We start from the raw sequence: 23,841 nt of genomic DNA, 5'->3' as shown, positions 1-23,841 counted from the left end.
GTGCTCAGAATCATGAGGGAACCTTATGAAATGCAGATTTCTAGATCCAGATCTGGGTCAGGGGCAGGAAATCTGCATTTTATTAGCACTCCTACCTGTATTGTGAAACTTATAACCCTCAGAACCTACCTTGAGAAAGTCTGTCCCAAGAGCTTATTGACCAGCTACTCTTTCTTGATGCTCTCTAGGAAAAAAACCAACAAACAAATTCCTTTCATTGAGCAGGAGGAGCACAGGAGCCATAGTTGCTCTTGAATTATATGGGCTTCTTCTCTTAATTTATATGCTTTAAAGTAGAGCTTTATTTGGTCTATCTATATCATGTTTTGTAAAAAATCAAGATTCAAGAGGAGGTTGAGAGGGAGAAAAGAACTAGATGGATTTCCCTCACCACCTCTGATCACTGGTCTGTGTTTGATAGGCTCTTTAACCAACAAGTAATTTGTTCTTGGGGGGGAAAAGAGTGGGTTAAAAGCAGTCGACAATAGGTGGTTTGCACTCATCTAAAATGTGGGGAAGGAAATAAAGCTGTCCCAAGAGAACTACAGCCTTGTTCTCCCATCACATACCTAAAGATCCATATCAGTATCTAAACAAGGTATGTCAGGTGGCTTAATTGGGAACTCCCAGACAGTGGGTTTCACAGACTCATGGGTGGGCGATTGCCACTTTATTGTCTGGGCTTCAGCAAAATGAGATAATAGCTGTCATCCCACAACATTTGGGATTAGAAAAACAAAGACATAGGGCTTTAAAATAAATTAACATCTGTCCTGCTTTTAAAGTATATCATTTCATTGTTTTTTCTGAATTTAAATATTAAAGAACACATTTTGTTAATAATTAAAATAATAGTGATTGATGTAGGGGGCTCAGTGAACATTTAATGTCTTCACAGTGTGCTAAAGGAGCATACTGCCCTGATGCCGCAGGAGAGACATTAGTAACTATTTAATGGACTTTTAATTTTGTGTTGTTAGTTTTAATAATTAATTGTAATTTTGACTGTGTTGGAAGCTGCAGGTATATTTTCAGTCATCTTTCCAGGCTGGTGTTACGGCCCTGCCCTGTTTAATCAGAGGTTCTTAGAGGAGCGAGATTCAGGAGTGGTGTAAAATGAAAAGGTGGATGTTCATTAAAACTACAATAAAATAATCAAATCATTTTCAGATTTAAGGGGAGCATGGAGAATATCTGTCCTAATCTTTTCACAAGAATGAAAAGACTTGGCCAAAGGCATACATCTTTGTTTCTGTTGCTCAGACAAAAGATCTCACCAAGCCTGGAAGAGAGGGCAGGTTGCTTTGGTCCTGCTCTGATAGTTGTTTCTCTAGCACACTTCTCATCTTTTGTGACCTATGCGCCCAGATTACAGGAAATAGTTTCTGTTTTCTAAATATTGAAGGTGTGTGAATGTAAACTTTTATAGATGAGCTACCCTTGGCCATTACCTGTTTAAGAGCTCAATGCTTTGCTGAGACAGGGAAGTATAAAGACTATCCAGGGAAAGAAATCCAGGACAGGAAATGGTCAGTCCTCCCTGGCTACCTGGAGCTCAGGGCTGTGAGCCTCAACTCTGCCCTGAAGCATTACCTCAAGACTGCAGAGCAGAGGCTGTGATTTACTTCAGGGCTTTGGGCAAGTCCCTTTAACCTTGCTGTCCTTCCCCTTCCTTGTTTGTAAAACAGAGATGGGGCTGATAGCTCCCTCACAGCTCCATCAGAGGCAGTGTGTGAAATTAGTTCCTGTTTGGGAAGGTTTAAAAGCCACATTCCACCTCCCTGCTAATATGATTACTAGCATGGGGGGGGGTGCACAAAAGGGCCAATTCCGCATCCCCCCCTTCTTATAAAAACAGACCAAAGGGTATCTTTTCTTGTCTCCTTGTGGTCTAAAAGGTGGTAGCTTCTGTGGTTGTTACCTTCTTGGAAGGTCAGATTGCTGAGGTGAGGTGTTCTTAGTTACACCACAAATAAACAATCATCAACAACAAAAATAACTGCTGTGGCAGTGCTTAAGAGGGCTTCTGAACTATAAACACACTTTTCTAACTGTAAAAATATGGCTCCAATCTGTCTGCAAAGGCACTTCTGTCCTCTAAAGGTAAGGTCCAGACAGAGGAGAGAAAGCAGCCCTTTTAATGGGATCGTGTTTCTAAGGGTCATCACTAAGGCTTTCCACACGTAACACTTAAAAAAAAAATTGGATGGAAAGGCACCTTTTAAGAACTGAAGAAGTATCTTTCAGGCACGCAGCTCTGTGCACAGCCTGTTTCTCAACGTTTGGAACTTCTTTAACAGTTTATGGAAGGCCACCCTTTAAACCAATCCAACAGCTCCTTTCTCCATAACCTGATTTTAGAGGTGTTTCATTATCTCTAATTACTCAGGGTAAATGGTGATTACTCAGTGTTTTAATCATCAGTTTGGGCAGCAGTTACTCTAAACTCAGGGAAGCCCAGACTCCCATGGGTATTTTTGGAAGGTACCGCGACTAGTCGGTGCATGCTTTCTAGTACCTCTGCACGTGGTCCCCAGGTGAGCCCCGGCTGCTTCCTGGAGCTGGAGAGAGCGGTGTCCCAGCCGTGGCCGCATCTGAGGACTGGGGCGCGCTGCGCGGGCTTCCGGGACTCGGGCCTGAGAGGCGAGGCCCGGCAGCTGGTTGGGAGGATGTGGGCGGGGCTCCTATCCCCAGAAAGGGAGGCGAGCCAGGGAGGAGGGAAGAGGGAGGGGCTCCTGGGGAAGAGGAGGAGGAAGGAAAGAAAGAAAGAGAGGGAGGTAAAGAGAAGGAAGAAGTAGATGCGGGAAGGCAGAAGAGGAAGGTGGGAGGGAAGGAGCGCGGAAGCTAGGTGAGTTGAGTATCCCAGGGACAGGAGCCTAAGACGCCGCTGCTGACCGGCCTAAGTATCTGGCCTCTTGTCCCTGATGGGATTCCCGTCCGAGCTGTCTCGAGCCTGCAGCTCCCCAGTCCCCGGCCCTCGCCCAGGTTTACTTCAGCCCTTCAGAGGTCCCCAGGAGCTGCTGCTGGCGAGCCCGCTACTGCAGGGACCTATGGTGAGCAAGGCTATCTGGCTAGGGGCGCTAGTCAGAGGGGTCTGGGGCGCATCCTTAGGGGAGAAGCTGGAAACTGAGACCTTAACTAAGGCAAAAGGTGGCCTATTTTTGCTCTCCAACGGTGGTGCTGGAGTGGGGATGCTGGAGCTGAAAGACACCTTCGTATCTGCTACTGCCTCTACCCAGGCACCTTCTTCTCCGTCAGGTGGCCCCGGGCAATTTCCACTTTTTTTGGAGGTGCAAGGCAGGAGAGGCGGGAAGTAAGAGAAATCCTTGGTAGGAAGTCGTTGGGAAAGACTGTGGGGTCTTGAGCTGAACTCTTTGCCCGTGGGCTGGCGGTTGCAATTCCAGGACGAGAAGGGCCGAGAGAGGTAGGAGAGAGCTGGCTGTTAGTTTCAGAGACCCTGAGGAGGCTGAGGAACCGCAGCATGAGGGAGAGAACACCTGGCAGAAGCTGGTTCCGTGATAGGAAGTGCAGTCCGGTGGTCCTCTGGAGCGAGCGCGCCGCTGGAGGGGCTGCCTCGAGGGGACTGTCACCCATTCTTGCTCCCAGCTGGCAGGCGCTCGGTGAGCTTTGTGAATTGCAACTGCGGGATGCGCCTTTTCCAGGAGCTATTTTCTTAGACTTGCGGTACTTTTAGGAGCCTTCCCTCTCTCATTTCATGGTTTAAGGTTCCCAGGAACGATGGCCAAAATGCCAAGAGCTTCCTTGCATTTAGTGTCTTATGGGGAGTCTCTGATGGGACGCACGGCGGACGCGAAGCTTTTTCAGGCCCTCCCTGCCCCGAACTCATGGGAAAATGCCCTAGAATTGCCAGGTCCCAGCAGACCCCGTTCCCGCAGAAGTTAGACCTGGAGCCTCAGGCGCGTCCTTGAGCACCGCTTTGGCTGTTGGTTTGCGAATATCGTAATTTATGAGCTGCAGGTTTCGAGATCTTAAAACCCCTAAAGGCACACAGTTGGTCACGGGAGCCTACCTCTAAACAAATTTAGGCAATGGGAGAAGATTCTTGTAGTGAAGTGAAGGACAATCGCCACAAATTGCATTCCCGCCCCGAAGAAGTAGTTCTGGAAATGAAAGTTCTCTTTGGCGTTTATCTTTTTCATTAAAAATTTTGAGAAGAAAGAGGATTAGAGAAGAATCCTAGGGAATCCAAAATTAAAACGCGTCTTCCCCCAGACGCGTGGTTTGAGCGCAGAGAGCGCTCTGCCGCCACCCTGGGAGACTCCTAAGGGACCAAGGATTATACCGGGATCTCAAATACCTCCCCTTGTACTGTACCGCATCCCGCGGGCAGCGGCCGCTCTCTCTATATTTCCCACTCTGGAGGTCCCACAATAACGGGGCATTATTATTATTATTTTAACTCCTGACTTCTCAAAATTAATCTTTGCTTTCTCGAGCCCTTTCCCAGTTCTCCCCAGCTGTGGCGCGGGCTTGAGAAAGGCGAAAGCTCCTCAAAAAGCTGAGCGGCTCTTGCTGGGCATAGATGGCCAAGCAGGGACGCCCGCGGCCTCCGCACTCCCTTCCTCAGTATAGGATGGCGCCGGGTAGCAGTGGCCTGGAGGAAGAACAGAGTTGCTCTATCGTTTATGCCTCTTCCTCAAAGGCTTTCCCCCAAATAACACTGAGTTTCTTGGAGAGAGAGTGGCAGCCACACGGAGTCCTCGAGTTACGAAGCGACTCGGGACAGAAACTGGGAATAGCCTCAGAAAAAGGAGACTGGGTGAAGCAGACTTTGGGTTGGGAGTAGAGGGACTCGGGCCCCGGGGGGGGGGGGGGTGACCCGGCGCACGCACTATGGCTAAACGCAGAGTGACGCCAGCTCAGGTTTTCCAATAGTCCCTTGCGCTAAGCGAGCCACGCGTGCGGCATCTTTGGTTAGAGTCAGGTCACCCAGTAATTGTTTGAGTTGTGGGTTGGTAAAATTCTTTAAGGAATATTTGCTGTGACTCTGCAGCTGGTGCAAAGAAGGAAGGGGGTGGGGGAAGGAAGTAGAGGGCGGTGGAGTATGGTGGTTTTAAAAATAAGCCAAGCCTGGGAGAGAGACGCAAACGCAGAGGTCGAGTGCAGGCCGAAAGCTGTTCACGGTTTTCTCCACTCCTGGAAACGTGGTGGGATTTCTTTTCTGTGCCGAGTCGGGAATTGTAAAAACAAAAACAAACTTGGCGATATTAAGATCTGAAAAATGTGATGCGCCCTTTGGCGACGCCTCTTTCTGAATTTGCCTGGAGCGACGACCCCAGGCACCCGCCCCTCTGCCTTGAACGGCCTCGCTGCCGGGTTTCAAGGGGTTCTGCTTTGGAGTCTGTGTACACGCGCGCGAGGGGTGGGGGGGGGCGAATGCCGCGGCCCACCCGTTGCGGGGCTTCTCGGCAAAGTAATGGAACCGGAGAAATTACTCTAGCAGCCGCTCCCTCTAACTTTCCCACAGGGATCACACCCTGATACTCTCCTCCTTCCGGCCGGTGCGCGACAAGGTCAGCAACTTTTGGCTCGGAGCTAAATCGGCTACCCAGACCGTCCGAGCACTTGCAGGCATTCTCCAGGGGTTGGCTGCCTGTTGCTGGGAACGTACTTGGCCTCTCGAAGACTTGAGGAGGTGGCGGTGTGTGTGTGTGTGGTGTTTGTGTGTGTGTGGTGTTTGTGTGTGTGTGTGTGGTGTTTGTGTGTGTGTGTGTAGGGTCCCTCAGCGATTTTCCTCTTTAAGTGCCTCTCAGTGGTGAGGCTGTGGGCAGCTAAGACTCGGCTGCCCCCGCTCCGGGCCTCACTAGAACAGTGTTCACACTCCAAATCGCGCAGTCCCTACAGTGCGCCCCAGTTCGTCGGGCTTCAGGCCGCTAGTGATAGGGTATGGCCAGACGCGCCGCGCACCGCAGGTAGAGGCGGGCACCAGGTCCACTGCACTCGCGGCCCTAAGAGCGCGCCAGCGGCCGGACATCGGGTGGAGGTTCTCCTCTGAGCGTTGCCGGGAGCTCCTCCCAGACCGCTGCGGCTCCGGCGGCGGGCGCGGAGGTTGGCTTTGCCTGGAGAGGCGGGACCTAGCGGGGGCGGGAGGCTGGAGAAGAGGAGGGCGGGCTCCTGAGTAAACGGGGCGGGGCCTCTTAGTTCACGTGACTCGGAGGGGCTGGAAGAAAAACAGAGCCTGTCTGCGCCGGAGTCTCATTATATTCAAATATTCATTTTAGGAGCCATTCCGTAGTGCCATTCCGAGCAACGCACTGCCGCAGCTTCTCTGAGCCTTTCCAGCAAGTTTGTTCAAGATTGGCTGTCAAGAATCATGGACTGTTATTATATGCCTTGTTTTCTGTCAGTGAGTAGACACCTCTTCCTTCCCTCTTCTCGGGAACTCACTTTGCCCTCCCCATCCCTGATCGCCGTCTGTCCCTCACGTCGGACCTTCCTTTCAGCGTCCACACTCCGCTCTCTGGCAGTGCTGTCGCTCTCTTCTTGGCCCTGCAGCCCGGGCGCTCGAAGCGTACCGGTTCCTTTTAAAGTGCTTCTTGCTCCCACTCGCCCTCTCAGATCCGGTGCGTTGCAATAAAAGGGGGGCGCGAGGGGACTAAAGAGATGAAAGGTCCGCAGCCCTGGGTAAGAGATGAAAGGTCCGCAGCCCTGGGTTGTACCTTGCGGACTAAACACTCCCTTCTGCCTCACTTGCCTTAGGAGCGCTCAATTCCCGGGTGACGCGTTCCTAGGCTCTTGTCAAAACTCAGAGTCCGGAATCATCCCCCACCCCTTCACTGGAAGTGAGTGAGCAGACACGGTCAGATGTTTTTTTGCTGAGCATTTCCAGCTCATCGGCCACAATAAAATAAACCATCATGCCACCCGGGCAGCTCCCAAACTCTTTCTCGGTCACTGGACCGTGCCGCCCAGTCTTTGCCTTGTCCCGGCTTCTCTGCTATCCCTCCCAACGGCTCCCAAACAGCTGGAAGTTGTGGAAGTTGGGCTCGGAGGGAGGAGGAAGAAAGACGGGGGCGGGGGTGAAGGAAGAGGGGGAGATGCTGAAGGTCTGAAGTGGAGAGCTATGGCAATTTTAATTTTCCCTCCCCCCACCCTTTTTTACCCCCTCAATGTTAACTGTTTATCCTTGAAGAAGCCACGCTGAGATCATGGCTCAGATAGCAGTTGGGACAAAAAAAGATTAACAGGATGGAGGCTATCTGATTTGGGGTTATTTGACTGTAAACAAGTTAGACCAAGTAATTACAGGGCAATTCTTACTTTCAGGCCTTGCATGGCTGCAGCTGCTGCTGGTGGTGGGGTGTGAGGGAGAAAGCACAAACTTGATCTTTCTGACCTGATTTGCATCCTGACCCTCCTTTATTAGTCCTCTATACATATGCGAGGACATCTCTATTTCTCTCTATTTATCGGTGTTTATTTATTCTTTAACCTTCCACCCCCTCCCCCTCCCCAGAGACACCATGATTCCTGGTAACCGAATGCTGATGGTCGTTTTATTATGCCAAGTCCTGCTAGGAGGCGCGAGCCATGCTAGTTTGATACCTGAGACGGGGAAGAAAAAAGTCGCCGAGATTCAGGGCCACGCGGGAGGACGCCGCTCAGGGCAGAGCCATGAGCTCCTGCGGGACTTCGAGGCGACACTTCTGCAGATGTTCGGGCTGCGCCGCCGCCCGCAGCCAAGCAAGAGCGCAGTCATCCCGGATTACATGCGGGATCTTTACCGGCTCCAGTCTGGGGAGGAGGAGGAGGAAGAGCAGATCCACGGCATGGGTTTGGAGTACCCGGAGCGCCCCGCCAGTCGTGCCAACACCGTGAGGAGCTTCCACCACGAAGGTCAGTCCCTGCCCCCAGTCCGGGTGGGGGGTGGGGGAAGGCTAGTAGGGCAGGCTGGAGGGGCCTTGGAAGCCCTGGGGAAGAAGAGTTCAGGTTACATCAAAGCCCCAATCCAGGAGGCTGAGGAACAGAGCCCCTTACCTCCAAGAATTTCCAGAGCTGCCGCTGGACTTATTTTCTGGAGACAGAGGGGGGAGGGGTCGGGAGAAGGGGAATGACACCGCTCAGACGAGGGCTAGCCCCAGCGGTGTGTTTTTGCTATATCAAAGCCTTTTCTGCCGAGTTTTCTGCCCGTTTTTTTTTTTCAAAGCACCTACTGAATTTAATATTACAGCTGTGTGTTTGTCAGGTTTATTCAATAGGGGCCTTGTAATCTGATCTGAATGTTTCCTAGCGGATGTTTCTTTTCCAAAGTAAATCTGAGTTATTAATCCACCAGCATCATTACTGTGTTGGAATTTATTTTCCCCTCTGTAACATGATCAACAAGGCATGCTCTGTGTTTCCAAGATCGCTGGGGAAATGTTTAGTAACATACTCGAAAGTGGAAGAGGGAGAGGGTGACTGTGAGCATGTTTCCTCCCTGCCTTTGCTGTTGGCCCCTCTTTCTTTACAGCCACTTGTAAAGAAAACTGTGTGCAAAAAGCCAAAAGAGGGTCTTCAAAGGGGAGTCTAAGGGTGGTGAAGTAAAGAAATTGACACATGGAAATTATTAGACATATGAAGGAGGTTGGGAGATACTTTCTGTCTTTGGTGTTTGACAAATGCTAGCAAAGTTTTGATGGTTTGCTAACTGCCCTACTTCTCTACTCCTTCAAATTGAAAGGTACACTTATTTCCCTTTAATAGTCTTCTACAATATAAGCAGAACTCACCACTCATCGCCCAACACAGCTATTTCTTGACTTTTCCATCTCTCAAAAAAGTTCATAAGCTTTTTCTTTTCCCTTTCTTTCCCAACTGTGCCTAGAACATCTGGAGAACATCCCCGGGACCAGCGAAAACTCTGCTTTTCGTTTCCTATTTAACCTCAGCAGCATCCCAGAGAATGAGGTGGTCTCCTCTGCAGAGCTTAGGCTCTTTCGTGAGCAGGTGGACCAGGGCCCTGATTGGGAGCAGGGATTCCACCGAATAAACATTTATGAGGTTATGAAGTCCCCGGCAGAAGTGGTGCCTGGGCATCTCATCACACGACTACTGGACACGAGACTAGTCCACCACAATGTGACACGTTGGGAAACTTTTGATGTGAGCCCTGCAGTCCTTCGCTGGACTCGGGAGAAGCAGCCAAACTATGGGCTGGCCATTGAGGTGACTCACCTCCATCATACACGGACCCACCAGGGCCAGCATGTCAGGATTAGCCGATCGTTACCTCAAGGGAGTGGGGATTGGGCCCAGCTCCGGCCCCTCCTGGTCACTTTTGGCCATGATGGCCGGGGCCATGCCTTGACCCGACGCCGGAGGGCCAAGCGTAGCCCTAAGCATCACCCACAGCGGTCCAGGAAGAAGAATAAGAACTGCCGGCGCCACTCACTTTATGTGGACTTCAGCGATGTGGGCTGGAATGATTGGATTGTGGCCCCACCAGGCTACCAGGCCTTCTACTGCCACGGGGACTGCCCCTTTCCACTGGCGGACCACCTCAACTCAACCAACCACGCCATTGTGCAGACCCTGGTCAACTCTGTCAATTCCAGTATCCCCAAGGCCTGTTGTGTTCCCACTGAACTAAGTGCCATCTCCATGCTATATCTGGATGAGTATGACAAGGTGGTGCTGAAAAATTATCAGGAGATGGTGGTAGAGGGATGTGGGTGCCGCTGAGATCAGGTAGTCCTTGAGGATAGACAGACACACACATTCACACAAACACACACACGATCCCATCCACTCACTCACACACCACACAGACTGCTTCCTTATAGCTGGACTTTTATCTTTAAAAAAAAAAAGAAAGAAAAAACCTAAACATTCACCTTGACCTTATTTATGACTTTACGTGCAAATGTTTTGACCATATTGATCATATATTTTGACAAAATATATTTATAACTACATATTAAAAGAAAAATAAAATGAGTCATTATTTTAAAGGTAAACTATGGCCTTTTTCTCTTTTTTTTCTGCCCCAGACCTTTTGAATGAAATTGGTTTTTGTTGAGGTGGGGTTGGGATCATGATGGAAATCAGAAGGTGGTAACTGGAGGTGTTTAAGTTATAAGAACAGGAAGTAAACTGATGGCAGAGAGAGATGGTAATTGCCAGGATGAATTGTTTTCCATTTCTATTTATTGTTAACAAGGACGCAGCATCCTCTCCCATCTGGATGACACATGCCTTGGGGATCAGTGGGATGAAAGGAATAGGTCAGATTAAAGACTCAGTTTTGGGCTTCTTGAACATCTTCTATTTTTGGTCACCTGTTAGAGGTGTGTCACATCTGAGTGTGATGGAGAAGTCTCAACCAGGAAATCAATTCCCACTTCTGCTTTTATGATACTCCAGATGTCTCCAGTTATGACGGGCACCAGTGTTGTATTTTTCAAACCAAAACTAATTTACACACTTACCTATTAACATGTGGGCCTCCCCACCCCCCAACAGGAATATTTTTGTTTTTTTGTTTTTGTCTTTGTTTTTGTTTTGGAGAGGGGATTTTACCCAATGAAAGAAAGAAAGCCCTCTGCCTTCAATAAGTTTGGTGACCACTGTTATATATCATATGGTAGGATTCGCCAGTGTTTCTGGACTTTTTTCCTTGCTCCTTAGCTCCAGGTGAAGGCTTTTGTTTAGTTCAAGATCCCAACAGATTGGGCTGATATGGAAGAGAGTTGGTAATGGAGTCAGATACTAAAGGGTGGGAATTATCAGGTAGGCCCTATGAAAGTGTTCTGCTATTACATGGACTCTGGAGTCAAATGCCAGCCCTCCTTTTCTCTGTGCTGCCTCCCCCACACACCCTTCTCTGGAGCTGGGCAGAATGTGATACACCTGGTAGATTTGATGTTGAGCCAGGGTTTCCTCAAGGAGAAAGTTTGATTTTTGGCCACAGTAAAAAAGGATGATGCTAATGTGCTGAGGGGGTAGGGGACTCTCTTCAGTCAAGGACAGAGAAATGGTTTTCTGGAAGTATAGGTGTATAGGAGTTAAAAGAACCAGAGAAGTATTTGGTATATTTTTCTTAAAACCAACAGTGAAATGAAGCCTCCTCAGACTCATTTCTTATGTGAGCATTTTCTCTGCATAGGCATAGGGTTAGGGTTAGGGGGAAGAAGTGGTCAGTGTCTTTGTATAGTCCTTTGGGAAAGGACTGGTAGGAGTGCACTTCTCCATGAGGAAGATGTGGTGGGCGTGGCAGTGGGGGGGCAGCTGTTGCTAGTGGTGTGTGTGCACCCAAAGAGAAACTGTGAAGCAAGTACCTGGCATTTGTATATTTGTGTGTGTTGTGTGAGCAACCCCCCCTCCCCCCCATTCTTGTACACACAGTCTTGCATATGCTCTTGGGGGTGGGGTGGGTGAAGCAGGATTCATTTTTGTTTTTAATTACTGAAGTCCTACAATCCTCCAAAAGGAGCAGCTTAGTGGAAACCAATAAAAATAGAAGTGGGGTGGTTGCCAAAGCTCCAGCTCCCTGGAGAGCGCAGGTGGAGAGAGGAGATCAGAGCCCCAGGCAAAGGCAGCAAGACTCCACAGTTCCTCCAAAACTCCCCGCAAAGAGGGGTTCCTCCCCCCTCCTTCAGCCCCCCAGGTCGCTGCCCCTTTGATTAATAGTATGGAGTTTGAATAAATCATTTAGGGGAAGCCCATTACAGGTTCCCTCAGGCGGCCTCGTTTTCTTTTGCCCGATTTCCAGCAATTTTCTGAAATGTCCTGTCACTGAAAAGGAGCCCTAGATCTCCAGCCCTTGAACCAATGATGCTGGGGTGAGTCCCGAGCCTGGTGATTGTCCAGCTCAGGTCACTTTCTAGCAACCACTACCGGCAACGCTCCTCCCCCTCCCCGCCGGCCTCTCATTCCTACTGGCTTATTTTCAGGAATGGATAATGTTGTTTATTTGTTCAGCCAAATATTTGGTCTGGGAATTTACCGTGAAATTCTGTGAATTGCATATACCTAGTTAACAAAATAGCCCAACGCCACAAATGTTAGCCTGGAAAACAAGGAGCTGTGGCCAGCTTTAACTCTTTAAAATCTGTTGGAAACCACAATCCTAGGGTCTGGGGAGATAAGGAGTGTGTGGAGGCTGAGCTAGGCTTTATTAGTTTATATTTATGCCTTATGTTAGGCCCAGTACCTTATGGAAGTTGTAGGGTGGCCCTTGGCATTGCTTTGGGATCTGTCATTTCCCATCTTCCCCCTTTACAACCGTACCCCCTACCCCCACCCTAGAGTAATGTTCCCATTACTTAAAGAAAGATGGGGAGGGAGAATCGCCCTTGAGGACTTCAGCAAAGACGTAACCACATCAGAGGCACTGCTTGGTCGATTCCTGCCCAACCCTTAAACTGGAACCGGCTTCCTAGGAGCTTAAGACCGAAAACAAAACAAAACAAAACAAAAAAAGAGGGGGAAACGCATCAAACATTCCCTTGCTTTCGTTGCATAATTTGCTCAGAACCTGCCAGGTGACCTGCTGACTTTGTTTTCTCTGTCTTGACCATGCTTCATTCCACCCCCCTACCCCCCCACCCCGCCCCTAGCCGCCCGGCAGCGCCACACTGAGAATACTGCGCGCGGCCCGGGGCGCTGGCAGACCCCAATAATCACCCCCGGCCTTGGACAGACGTCAAGATCCGGCCCTGAGGCCCCGCCTCTCGCCGGCTCCAGGCGCTCCCCGGCCGCCGGCGGCGGCGGGGGCACCAGGGGGCGTCCTCCCCTCCGGGGACTAGCGGGGATCGTGCACCTGGCGGCTGTTCGGCGCTGTCCGTCGTGGGCGTCCTCCGCGGACCCTTCCCCAGGCCAACTGCAGTTTCAGGTCCCCCACTCGAGGTGAAGACCAGTCCAGCTCAGCCGCCCACGGGGCCCCGGCGGCCCAGGTGAAGCTCTACGAAGACAGACGGATCTGATTAGCACACGCTGGTCCATAGGGCGGTTGCTCGGCATATTTAACATGAAATGGGGTCAAACGGCCGCGCAGAATCCTAGAGTCTGGAGGGAGACTCTCCGGGTTGGAGAGGTGTAAGAGGGGTTGACATCTTTAGGGGACTTCTGTGGGGCAGAGAGCGGGAATTCGGCAGCCAACCTCTCTTGTCACCGAGTGCATAGTGGCCCCACTTGTTGGAGTGATTGAACCGTGGCATGGATGGCATAAGCAAGTAGGGGAAAGACCTACTTACTGGCTGAGGGTCTGACCTGCAGACAGGCTTTAAGGCCTAGCTGGTCTTAGCCTCTCGGAGTTCATGCAGAGCCCCAGGCCTTGCTAAACTGCTACCTGACCCCCTTCCCCAAACTTTGCGGAAGGAGGGGAACAGGAGAGGCTGAGAATGTGCCAGAGGAGTTGGCAGATTTCTTGCAGAAAAGAAGTGCCAAGCCCATAATACATAACCATAGCACTTCTGCTGACCTCCTTGGCCTCTGGTCCAAGGACTCCATGGGTGCCAGACGCCTTCCCCTTCTAAAGTGAGCCCAGACAAGGAGAATAAAGCTTTACTGAGGCCTACTTCTCCAAACTGTCTTCAATGATACTTCTGCTTCCACACAGAGCAATTTTATAAACGATTCACACATTATTTTTTACTTATTTAAAAAATGATTATTATTGTGGTGCCAGGATTGGAACCCAGGGTCTCTGCATGCTAGGCAAGTACTCTGTTACTGAGTATACCACCAGCCCCATACATTATCTTTTAAAAATGCAAACACAACACAACAAAACAAACAAGCAACAACAACTAAAGCAACATTGGTGACCTTACATTACCTGAGAATCAGAAGGCTATTAGTATTCTCCAGAGGAATTTAGGATAACTGATGGAATGCCAAGTTAGAATTGATGCAGAGTTATGCAGGCTTACCATGTGATACAAACTAGCACAATTCAGAAAAGTATAACTGAAAATAAATTCAAAAGTGGTTAGAGGGGTGACCCAGGTGTGATACCAAGGGTCACATTTCCTTATTATGCATTAAAAGAGTTCAGAAGTATGATGCTCTCCAGTAGAGAAAAGTGGCTGGTGAAAATTAGGAGAAAATTTGGAATGCTCTAATGTTAAAACAAAAGAACATGACACAACATACACAAATTTTGAAAAAATAAGTCAAAAGTTCAAGGCTAATTCTTGGAAAGTATTTCTTTTTTTTTTAAACTGAGGAAGCCATTTGAAATTATCATTCACAAGTCACTTAATATACTAACTGTAGTGAGTTCCAATTGTCTCTGCTTTTTCTCTCTAAAACATTCTTTAAAAATCCTGGATGAAAATATAAATGTTGTACAGTATCCTGATGAGATCAAGTAATTTAGAAAGTATAATTCTATAGGATTCAGAAATGTTTACTTTAAAAATGTGAAAAGTGTTTTCTGTGAGAAGAGGAAGACAAGATGGAACAATAATTTGCTGAGTTGTATTACTAATGAGAATTTCTGAAGTCCAGCTTTCAGTCAGTTTTGCCACATTTTCTCAAGAAGAGATCTCGATTGCTCTTAATTTTTTGTAACTTGATTTCTAGCAAAAATATTTTAAAACTACAACAAAGCTTCTCTGCCCCAAATCCTTGGACTCCATAGCCAAGCTGCAAGTAGACTATAGTTTTACATAGTTTCATTATAGACTTAGCAATTTTTCCAGTTGTATTAATTGAAGCCTTGGCCAGATAATTCTCTAAAAGTCCAAATCACACTGATTTTAAACCATTAGACTTTTGTTTACTCCTGTAATTTCTCTCTCCCTATGAGACCAGGGACCAACTCAATCTCACTTATAGTTGCCCATGATATAGTTAAGAAAATATACAACTCAAGCTTCATGCTGATTTAATCTTTTAATCTTTGTTATTTGCATTTTCAAAGCAGTTTGTGTCTGAGGTAGGGCCTCAGGAGAAGAACCCACAGATAAGTCTGGAAATACAGACTGACTGACTTTCCAAGGGTTCTTACTTTAGTTTTCTATTGATTATTATGCAAAAGTAGTAAAATATTCTTTTTAAAGGGTAACAAAAGGTACGGTTAAGGCTATAATTAGAGATCTTGGAATCCAGACATGATTCCAAAGTAGAAGAATGGCTATCTTTTGAGAACTACCTTAAAAATTTCCTTTAATTGATCAGCAAGTTATGTAGCCTGAAGTGTTAACTTCATTTCCAGAAAGCTCAGACCTGAGTATCTAATGTCCATTTGCAATTCCTCATTCCAATTGGTTTCCACAACTCTGTCTTTTCTTCTTTTGTTTCTAATCTTTAACAAAATGGCACTATAAAGAAAAAAATCTTTATGAGAAAGTAAATTCATTTATAGCCTCATCATCCTAAAACAATTACTTAGGCTTTCTGTTTCTTTCATGTAGCTATTATTTTATATTTTATTTTTCTTAATTTCAGGTCAATAGTATAACCTTAACATATTGTGACTCCTAAATGTATTGGTTTATACTTATGTTAAGGTGGATCATGTCCACTCTTTTGTAAGAAAGTAGATTGGGCATAAAATTTAAATTACTAATCTGAGGCAATTTTAAACATCCTGACTATCATATCAGGAGTGTGTGCATCATGTCCAAATCTTATTCAGATTCGTATTGACTTCTTATGGTTTAGCCTATGCACAGTGGCCCCTGTACTAAACAGAATGCTTCTTTGTGTGCCTACAGTAACCTGAACATCCCATGCTCTGACATTTTTGTTAACAGAGCATATCAGACAACTTGTATCCACATGATTTTGTCATCTTGGTAATATGTTCCTTCCCTGGAGAAAGTCAACTGACCCACAGAGGGAGAAACACACCAAAGGATCTCTGCTTCATACACACTTTGGTCCCTGGACCACATCCCTATCCCTTCTTTTCTTGCTCTGATTTCTCCTCCTGGTTTTCTTGGGAATTGAGGGTGGTGGGAAAGAAAGGCACAATAATTACCAAATTGAAACCTATTTAAATGGTTCAGTTAACTAGGCTCAGACTGACCTTGACACTTTCAACCTTCAGACTCCAGTTAGTTGGGATCAGACACAAATGTGGAGTTGCTGAGTGATTTCCACATGCTTCCTTTGTGTACCTTAACCAGAGCAGACAAAAGATGTTTTTCCAATGGGACTCACTCTGACCCTGGAAGAAGCAAGCTAATCTTAGGCGATTTGGGGTTTTTAGGGCACTGAGGACTTTTAGAGCATGGAGAAGTCATTTGTTCAATGGTACCTTAAAAGAGTTTACCTCCAAAAGGTGAGTTCCTTTTACTGTCTTGAGTCCTTTATTTCCTTTGAAATCAGATTTGTTATTTGCATAGCAAAGCATTCCATTTAGCTGGAAAGGAGGGACTGGGGACTGTTAACAGGCAAAGTCCCTTTTCCCACAGTCTTTCAAAACTTAGCTGTGTGGTAAGTGGGTTTGATCAATCTTTCTCCTCCCTAAACCCCAAAACTTCAGGCTATTTTGCTCTTTATCTATCTTGAGATTGACTAGCTTTTCCTGATTGAAGAGCTGTAGGATTTAGCAAATAGCTGCTGAAAGCACAGTTTTGCTAACATTGTTTGTTTTGGCGAGTTAGTGTAGATTTACAGGTGAAAACTGCAGGAGACAGCAAACTTCATCAACATCCCTCTTCCTCTTCACTGACAGTGCTTTTTATTTTTTAAATACATAACCCAAATAAATCAGGGAGGAGATTTCTAAAATGGTGATGATACTTTGCATGGGAATGATACAAACTTATCTTGATATGATGTTCGCCACTGTTTCTTCTACCTAAACTCATCTATACACTTTAATCACCGTCTCTGAGGGCCTACTCGATGTGTAGGTTATTGTTTATTTGGTTGTCACTTAGCCATTCTCCAGAACTCGCTCATAATTTATTTTAACCAAATGTGGCCCACCTTAGAGACCCAACAACATAAATAAAGGGGACTTTTCAGCATTCTAGAAGATTGAACACTCTGGGTTTCTAATTAGCACATGGTCTATTGGTAGTCTTTTTACCATCTATTATTTCCAAGTCAGGAGATTAGTCACAGGAATCTGAAGGAAGAAACCAACCTTTAATGAGCTTGATTGATAAGTAGGGCAATTGCAAAAATATAAAAGGTTTGCTGTTAGAAGATAAGCTGTGACTTAAGTAAACTGTTACTTTTTTTAATTGGTGCATATTAATTAAACAAGATGATGAGTTTCATTGTGCTATACTCAAATATACATAAAAATGAATTTGATCATTTTAGCTCCCCAGAACCTCCCCTCTGGCCTCCCCCAGACTGCCTTACTTTACCCTAAAGTTATCCCTTCCACTTTCATGGCATTTTTTGAAAACTGTTACCTTTTAAGCATTTGTAGAAGAATCCTCTTTCATCTATATCTCCCTACGGTCACTAATGTCACATGCTCAAGTCATAGTGGCCTGAAAAAAGTTAATTTAGGAAAATGTTGCAGGAAGAGAATGACAGGCAGAAGAAAATGGCCTGGACCTATATCCTGTAGTCCACTGAGAAAGTTTCTGGATTTCTCTAGGAGATGCATGGCTTGAGGGTGGGAGAGGGTCAGGAAGAGGCTTCTATTTCCTCTAGGGTAATTTACACTTATAGTTATGGTTGTCTATAACTAAGTGCAAATTTTTAACAGAATAGAATAGTATCTACTAAGATAAACATGAATATATAAAGAATTGTTTTTACTACTGTGTTGTAATGCTGGGATACTGGTTCTGATCCATCCTTCCTTCCTTCCTTCCTTCCTTCCTTCCTTCCTTCCTTCCTTTTTCTTTTTTTATCTATATATAAGTATATAGATAAACAGGAATTTGACCATTAATGAGAAAATTGTTATAATGAAAATGAAAATGCCCCTTAGGCTAATTTAATACAATACCAACTAAAAATCTCCTTAAAAATACTTTATGGAACTTGAAGATATTCAGATGAGCCAGTACATGGGAAAGAATAGATTAGCCTTCGATGTTTAAATATGATACTTTATAAAGATCTTTGTTATTAGGTTATTAGAGAGAGAGGCAGAGCAGATATCAGTGGGATAAGCAAATAGCCAGGAGATATATTTAAAATATTATTAGCATTTAACATCTGACAAGCTAGGAGAAATGCAGCATAGGAATACCAAGAAATACTACTTGGTTAAATGGATATCATGCAAAAGTGATTTCATGTAGATGGGTAACTTTACAATAAATTTAATAAATGTCTAAACATATTAAAGAGTTAACTGTATTTTAAAGTATGGGAAACCATAGTTTTAGGAATAAGAAAATTGAATCGCCCAACTCAGGAGACTGAGGTAGGAGGATTGCAAATTTGAGGCCAACTTAGGCAATTTAGCAAGACCTTGTCTCAAAAGACCAAAAGGGATGGCCATGTGCCTCAGTGGAGGACCACTGGTTCAATTCCTAGTAACACACGCACACACACACACACACACACACACACACACATACACATGAAAAAAACAGAATTGCCTATTTTTCAATGTATTGCAGAAGTGTGTATTGACACTACTAAAGAAATGAGGGTATTATTAGCAGTAAAGAGACTAGATTTTAGGGCTGGGGATGTGGCTCAAGCGGTAGTGCGCTGGCCTGGCATTGTGCATGGTGCGGGGTTCGATCCTCATGCCACAAAAAAATAAAGATGTTGTGTTTGCCGAAAACTAAAAAATAAATATTAAATTCTCTCTCTCTCTCTCTTTAAAAAAAAAGAGAGACTAGATTTTATAATCAGAAATTTTAAAAAATTGTAAGAAAACATATATAAAAAGCAAACTCCAGAATATGAATTATGATAAGTTCTTGATAAATATTAACTATAGTATTAACTACAAAACACAAATTATGAATATAATTCAAGGTCACATGAAAATTTATAGTCAAAGTTACTGAACAGATGCTTTAGAGCAGAGGTTGGCACAGTTTTTCCATACAGGGCCAGATGGTAAATATTTTAGGGTTTGTGGATCACAGGTCTCTCTCTCTCAGTTACTTAACTCTTTGGTTATAGCATAATAGCAGCCACAGAAAATAGTAGATGAATGCAGGTGGCTGTGTCTCAATAAAACTTTATTTATGGATTTGAGCATTTGAATTTCATGCAGTTTTTTACATGTTATAAAATACTTTACTTTTGATTTTAAAAGACTATTTAAAATTCTTAGTTGGTAGGCTATACAAAACCAGGTGGGGGCTGGATTTGACCAGCAAGCTATAGATCACCACCTCTTGTTTGGACCTCGGTTCCCTGAGGCATTTTCCTTGAAACACATCTTAAGAACTTCTGTGTGAAAGGATGCTATGAGGAAATGTGCTTGGGAAACCATGGGATCTGTATCATCCAGTTGAAAATTTACACAGATCTTTCACATTTTAAAGACGTTCTGAAATTCCACAGGGAGAAACCTGCTTAAATTTGGTCAATCCAATTTAGACTCAGTAACCCCTTTTTGTTCCACAGATTTTTAACTCCGCAAGGCCTATGCATGGTTTGGCCCTTGCCTGTCTTTCTAATGGCACTGTCTATTTTTGCTTTGTTAATTACATTCCAGCCACACAGGCCTTCTTTTTGTTCTTGAACCAACCTGTACATTCATTCTTGTCTTGGACAGTCTGCTGTCTCCTCTGCATAAAATGTTCCTTTGCAAGATCCTCACAAGTGGCTGTCCTAGTGATCAGGTTTCAACTCCATTGTCTCCTCCTCTGTGAAGCCTTCTCTGTGCTATTCTAAAACAGTTCCCTCCTTCTAGCATGTTCAACCACAGGATTCAGGCTTTTTTTTGGTTTTTGTTTTGTTTTGTTTTTGGTTCTTTTTAGACTACCAGGGATTAAACCCAGGGGTACTTAACCACTGAGCCACATTCCCAGACCTTTCTAATATTTTATTTAGAGACAGAGTCTCGTTGAGTTGTTTAGAACCTTGCTAAGTTGCTAAGGCTGGCTTTGAACTTGAGATCCTCCTGCCTCAGTTGCTTGAGCCACTGGAATGACAGATGTGTCCCACTTGCTTGCCTATAGTTGTTTTCTTCATTGAATGTTTATGAAATTTCCTCTCTATCTCTGTGTTTGTTTATGTATAATGTATCATCTCTTCTCTATAATGAAAGTTCCATGAGGGTGGGGACAGTGCTCTTTTTGTCTTTGCTAGATTATTCTGTCCCTAGCAAAAGTGTCTGCCATATAAAATAAATGTAATATAATTTTATTCAGACAGATTGAAAGAGACAGAGAATGAGAGAGAAGGAAGGGAGGGAGAAGGAGAAGAAGAGAGAAAAGAGTTCACAGATTATATTTCACATTTGGAGAAATGCTTTATCATAACGAAGAAAACACAAGTGTTAAATTATCACTTGAAAAAATGTACAATGCTACTAGTAGTTACAATGCAAATTAATAAATCTTAAAGTTTATATTGCAACTCAAACAAAGGTTATTCTAAATAACTCACATAATCACACCCTTCAATTATTGAAGTTTCTGGAAATGCTTTCATTTATTTGCTTTCTGGAGCGTAAAAACTAAAAGTTCCTTATAATCTTTGACACTTTGGGGAATATATGTCATATGAATAATCTGAAGAGGAAAACAGTTTTTTTTATCAGTAAATTGATATCAATCTGGTTATAATAGAAATAAATTGGAATCAATTTTTCTATGCTATTAAAAATGGCAATAATGAAAATTATATCAGTAGCTGAATTTGTGTTTATCAAGCAATATTAAATTAAAAGAGCACGACAACAAAATTTTTGCCTTTGATTTTACTCATATAAAAACATGCACTCATCTGCTGAACAGCTAGAGATTGCAATAAAGCAAATTAAATTTTATTTGTTGCAATCTTTCCTCTGTAAAGTGAAAAAAATTGACAAAAGAAAAGATATTGGCACTTGTCTACGCTGAGGAGAGAAAACCGGTTCTGAACATGCTTTAATTTGTCTGAGGTCAAAGAGAGAAAACTTAAATATCCTGAATTAAAGGTGGCAAAACTTGTCCCATTCAGCCTCTCAAGAAGTCTGAGCTATGATCCCCAAAGCATTCTTGTTTCTCAGTTAATTCACTTTGCTGTCCTCTAAGTCCTTTGAGAAATAGAAGGTTGCTGTGTACTATGAAGTATTTGCATTAAACAGGGTGTTCGGACATAAATTACGTGGAAGACATTTAGTTCCTACACCTTAAATTTATTAGCTTTGTTCTGTTGGTTTAAAAGGTTAACATACACCTGCTATTTAAAACTTTCGACAACAAAAACTTTCCCAAGCCTGGCCCTGCTAAGATTCCCTATAAGGTAAGAGATTTAGAGGTGCTCTGTAGCCCCATTCCAGTAAGGTATGAATGCCAGAGTGCCCACCTTAGTATTTGCAGACAAGGCTGTTTGATCTGCAGTGCAAGAATCCATTGGTGTGTACGTGAGCTCCGTGGATGAACACTGGTCAAAGGAGAACTGTTATGTAATTATAGCATCTGTAGCGTCTGACGCGACACCTGGCCTAGCCTAATAGTTTGTACTGGGAAGTGGGAGTCATAAGGATAGTGAGAATTAATTAATGTTTATGAAGACTTGTCAGATTCATGGGAGAAAAGCACTCTGTAAAGACAACCTGTTAAGTCATTTGGGAAATGATGTCTTCTTTTCTTAAACTGGAAGAGGTGCTTGGGCATCTCTTGTCATCATTGTCATTTGAAAGTGAACCTTCATTTGGGTTCTTTTGAAACTTTTGGCAAATTTCTGATTTTATGAGTCTGATGTAGAGTATGTCAATATTTTGCCACCATACAAACTTGAAGAACTGAGATTTGACTGGCTTTAATGTAAGTGAAATATCATCATCATCATCATCATTTTCATTAGTGAACACATATAATTAATTATCCAGTTCATATATGCTTTGTACCACTTCTTTACAGTGTGCACAGTAAGCAAATTTTATTTCTGTAAAACATACTAGTTATTTATAGTCCAGGAAAACTTGTGTATAGGTATAAAGAAACGTAGTGGCTAGAAATATATATTTGATTCATGCAAATATAATTTTCATCTAGGCTTAAAAATTTAAATCACGATACATTTTAAATGCTATAAAATTAATTTTTTTAAAAAAAATTTGTAGTATTAGGGATCAAATCCAAAGCCTCATGCATAGTAAGCATGAGGTAAGTACTCTTACCACTGAGCTATATCCTCAACTCATTTTATATTTTCTCTTGAAATAGGATCTTGATAAATTGTTCAGGTTGGCCTAGAACTTGTAATCCTCCTGCCTCAGCCTCCTGAGTAGCTGGGATTACAGGTGTATTCTACCACAACCAACTTCAATGAAATTTTAAAAATAATTTTAATGTTGCAAGCTAGACAATCTTTGTGTGCTATTTATAAGATTATTTGAACACTTAAGGCAGAAAATAAACACAGTTGTAAAGTTAAAATCAATTGCACACAGTATTTATAATACTATTGGTTCACCAATGACATTTGATATAAAAACATTTATTTAGTAATTTTAAATGTAACATAGCATAAAAATATATTCTTAAATTTATAATTTAAAAAATAAAGTGTGTTTTGGGACATTATAAAATTGACATGTGTTTCTATAGTTTCTCAACCTGTGCTTTAGTTGCTGTTATAAAACACAGAATTAACACAGTTGTCAGGCACTGAGCAGCATTTCCAGTGATTTAATGAATGCTATTAGGCAAACAAAGAAGTACCATCCTATTTAATTTAGAAATAATTGTTTTTTTAAATATTTGAGAATAGCCTTTCTTTGTAATTAAAGGAGATGCTTAAAATATCTTTAATATCATGTTGTAAGTTTCTTGTAAAAGATGCTTAATCAGCAGTTCATTTATTCATAAACATTTAAATAGGCTAAACACATTTAGTAGTGAACTTGCAAATTGGGGAAACTTACTGTGATAATGAAAACATTGTTTTCAAATATTTTAGTGCTGATTTGCAATTTCACTTATATTGGATTTGAGTTTCTCAATAGCTCTTTATACTTTTTCAGGCATGCAAATTATTCTCTTCTTTAAATTTCATTTTCAATAAAAACTTTAGTTTGCCTGTTGAGCTAAGGAAATATGAAATCATCAATGAGAATTATATGTCATTCATTTACAAAGTGATTGATTTGGAGAAAGGCAAAGAATATTTGAAAACTAATTTTATTGTATTACTTTTAAATAGAATTCACTTCACTGTGATTATTTTGGCATGCTGGAATTTGAACCCAGCATCTTGAACATGCTAGACAAATGCTCTAACACTGAACTATATCCCTAGCCCTGTTGCATTATTTAGTACTGAATTAATCTACAGTACTTATACTTCAAAAAATAAAGTGTACTTTTGAGTACTATCACTGCAGGATCTCAAAATGAGGAATTGGGTTGTATTATCAAGGAGGTACAGGAAAGCTCATGGTTATGTTGGGTGTGAAGTTGGAATATTGCAACAAAGGTAAAGATCAAGAAGAGAAACTGAAATGTTTCCTTTAATTTGATGAAGAGAGATCATTTATAGCTGATAACAAGGCTATTCATTTTAATTTTAGATTTTTTACATTTGTTCATTATGAGATGGAAACAAGAACAGATAATAAATATGATAGGAGAAAAGAAAACTAAACTTGGCATGAAGAAGAACTTGAAGAAATCGATCCAGCAGTATTCAAATCTATAGGTACTGATAATTAATGTCCTAGGGTCAAAGAAGACTCAGGTGAAGTTACCATAAAATGTGAAACAAACGCTCTATGTATTTTTAAATGGGAACCAATCAGCCTGACAATTTAGCTTTAATATGTGCAAATTCTCAAGCTTATCACAAATTGCC

General features: G+C 43.5%; 1 protein-coding gene across 3 annotated transcripts; it reads left to right on the top strand.

The window, feature by feature from the left end:
• Nucleotides 1-2,762: 2,762 nt before the first annotated feature.
• Nucleotides 2,763-9,959, top strand: Bmp4 (bone morphogenetic protein 4). 3 transcript variants are annotated; one of them, XM_021735061.3, is made up of 4 exons: nt 2,763-2,848; nt 6,243-6,367; nt 7,531-7,857; nt 8,828-9,959. In XM_021735061.3, the coding sequence occupies exons 1-4, from the start codon at nt 2,799-2,801 to the stop codon at nt 9,682-9,684; spliced, it is 1,359 nt and encodes a 452-aa protein (XP_021590736.1). In that variant the 5' UTR covers nt 2,763-2,798; the 3' UTR covers nt 9,685-9,959. The 3 variants fall into 3 exon arrangements, with proteins under 3 accessions (XP_021590736.1, XP_077906052.1, XP_005338023.1); XM_005337966.4 differs by lacking the exon at nt 2,763-2,848 and adding an exon at nt 2,855-3,053 and having other exon boundaries at nt 7,478-7,857; XM_078049926.1 differs by lacking the exon at nt 6,243-6,367 and having other exon boundaries at nt 2,784-2,848; nt 7,478-7,857.
• Nucleotides 9,960-23,841: the final 13,882 nt, after the last annotated feature.

This window comes from Ictidomys tridecemlineatus, chromosome 5 (genome assembly GCF_052094955.1).
Source record: "Ictidomys tridecemlineatus isolate mIctTri1 chromosome 5, mIctTri1.hap1, whole genome shotgun sequence".
Lineage (NCBI taxonomy): Eukaryota > Metazoa > Chordata > Mammalia > Rodentia > Sciuridae > Ictidomys > Ictidomys tridecemlineatus.
Note: the sequence above shows the minus strand (reverse complement) of the source record. Positions and strands in the feature narration are given on the sequence as shown.

Coding starts and splice junctions, on each gene's coding strand:
- Bmp4 (XM_021735061.3), top strand. CDS start 2,799: ATGCGGGAAGGCAGAAGAGGAAGGTGGGAGGGAAGGAGCGCGGAAGCT. Junction 2,849..6,242: donor GGAAGGAGCGCGGAAGCTAG/GTGAGTTGAGTA, acceptor TATTCATTTTAG/GAGCCATTCCGTAGTGCCAT. Junction 6,368..7,530: donor ATATGCCTTGTTTTCTGTCA/GTGAGTAGACAC, acceptor TATTATGCCAAG/TCCTGCTAGGAGGCGCGAGC.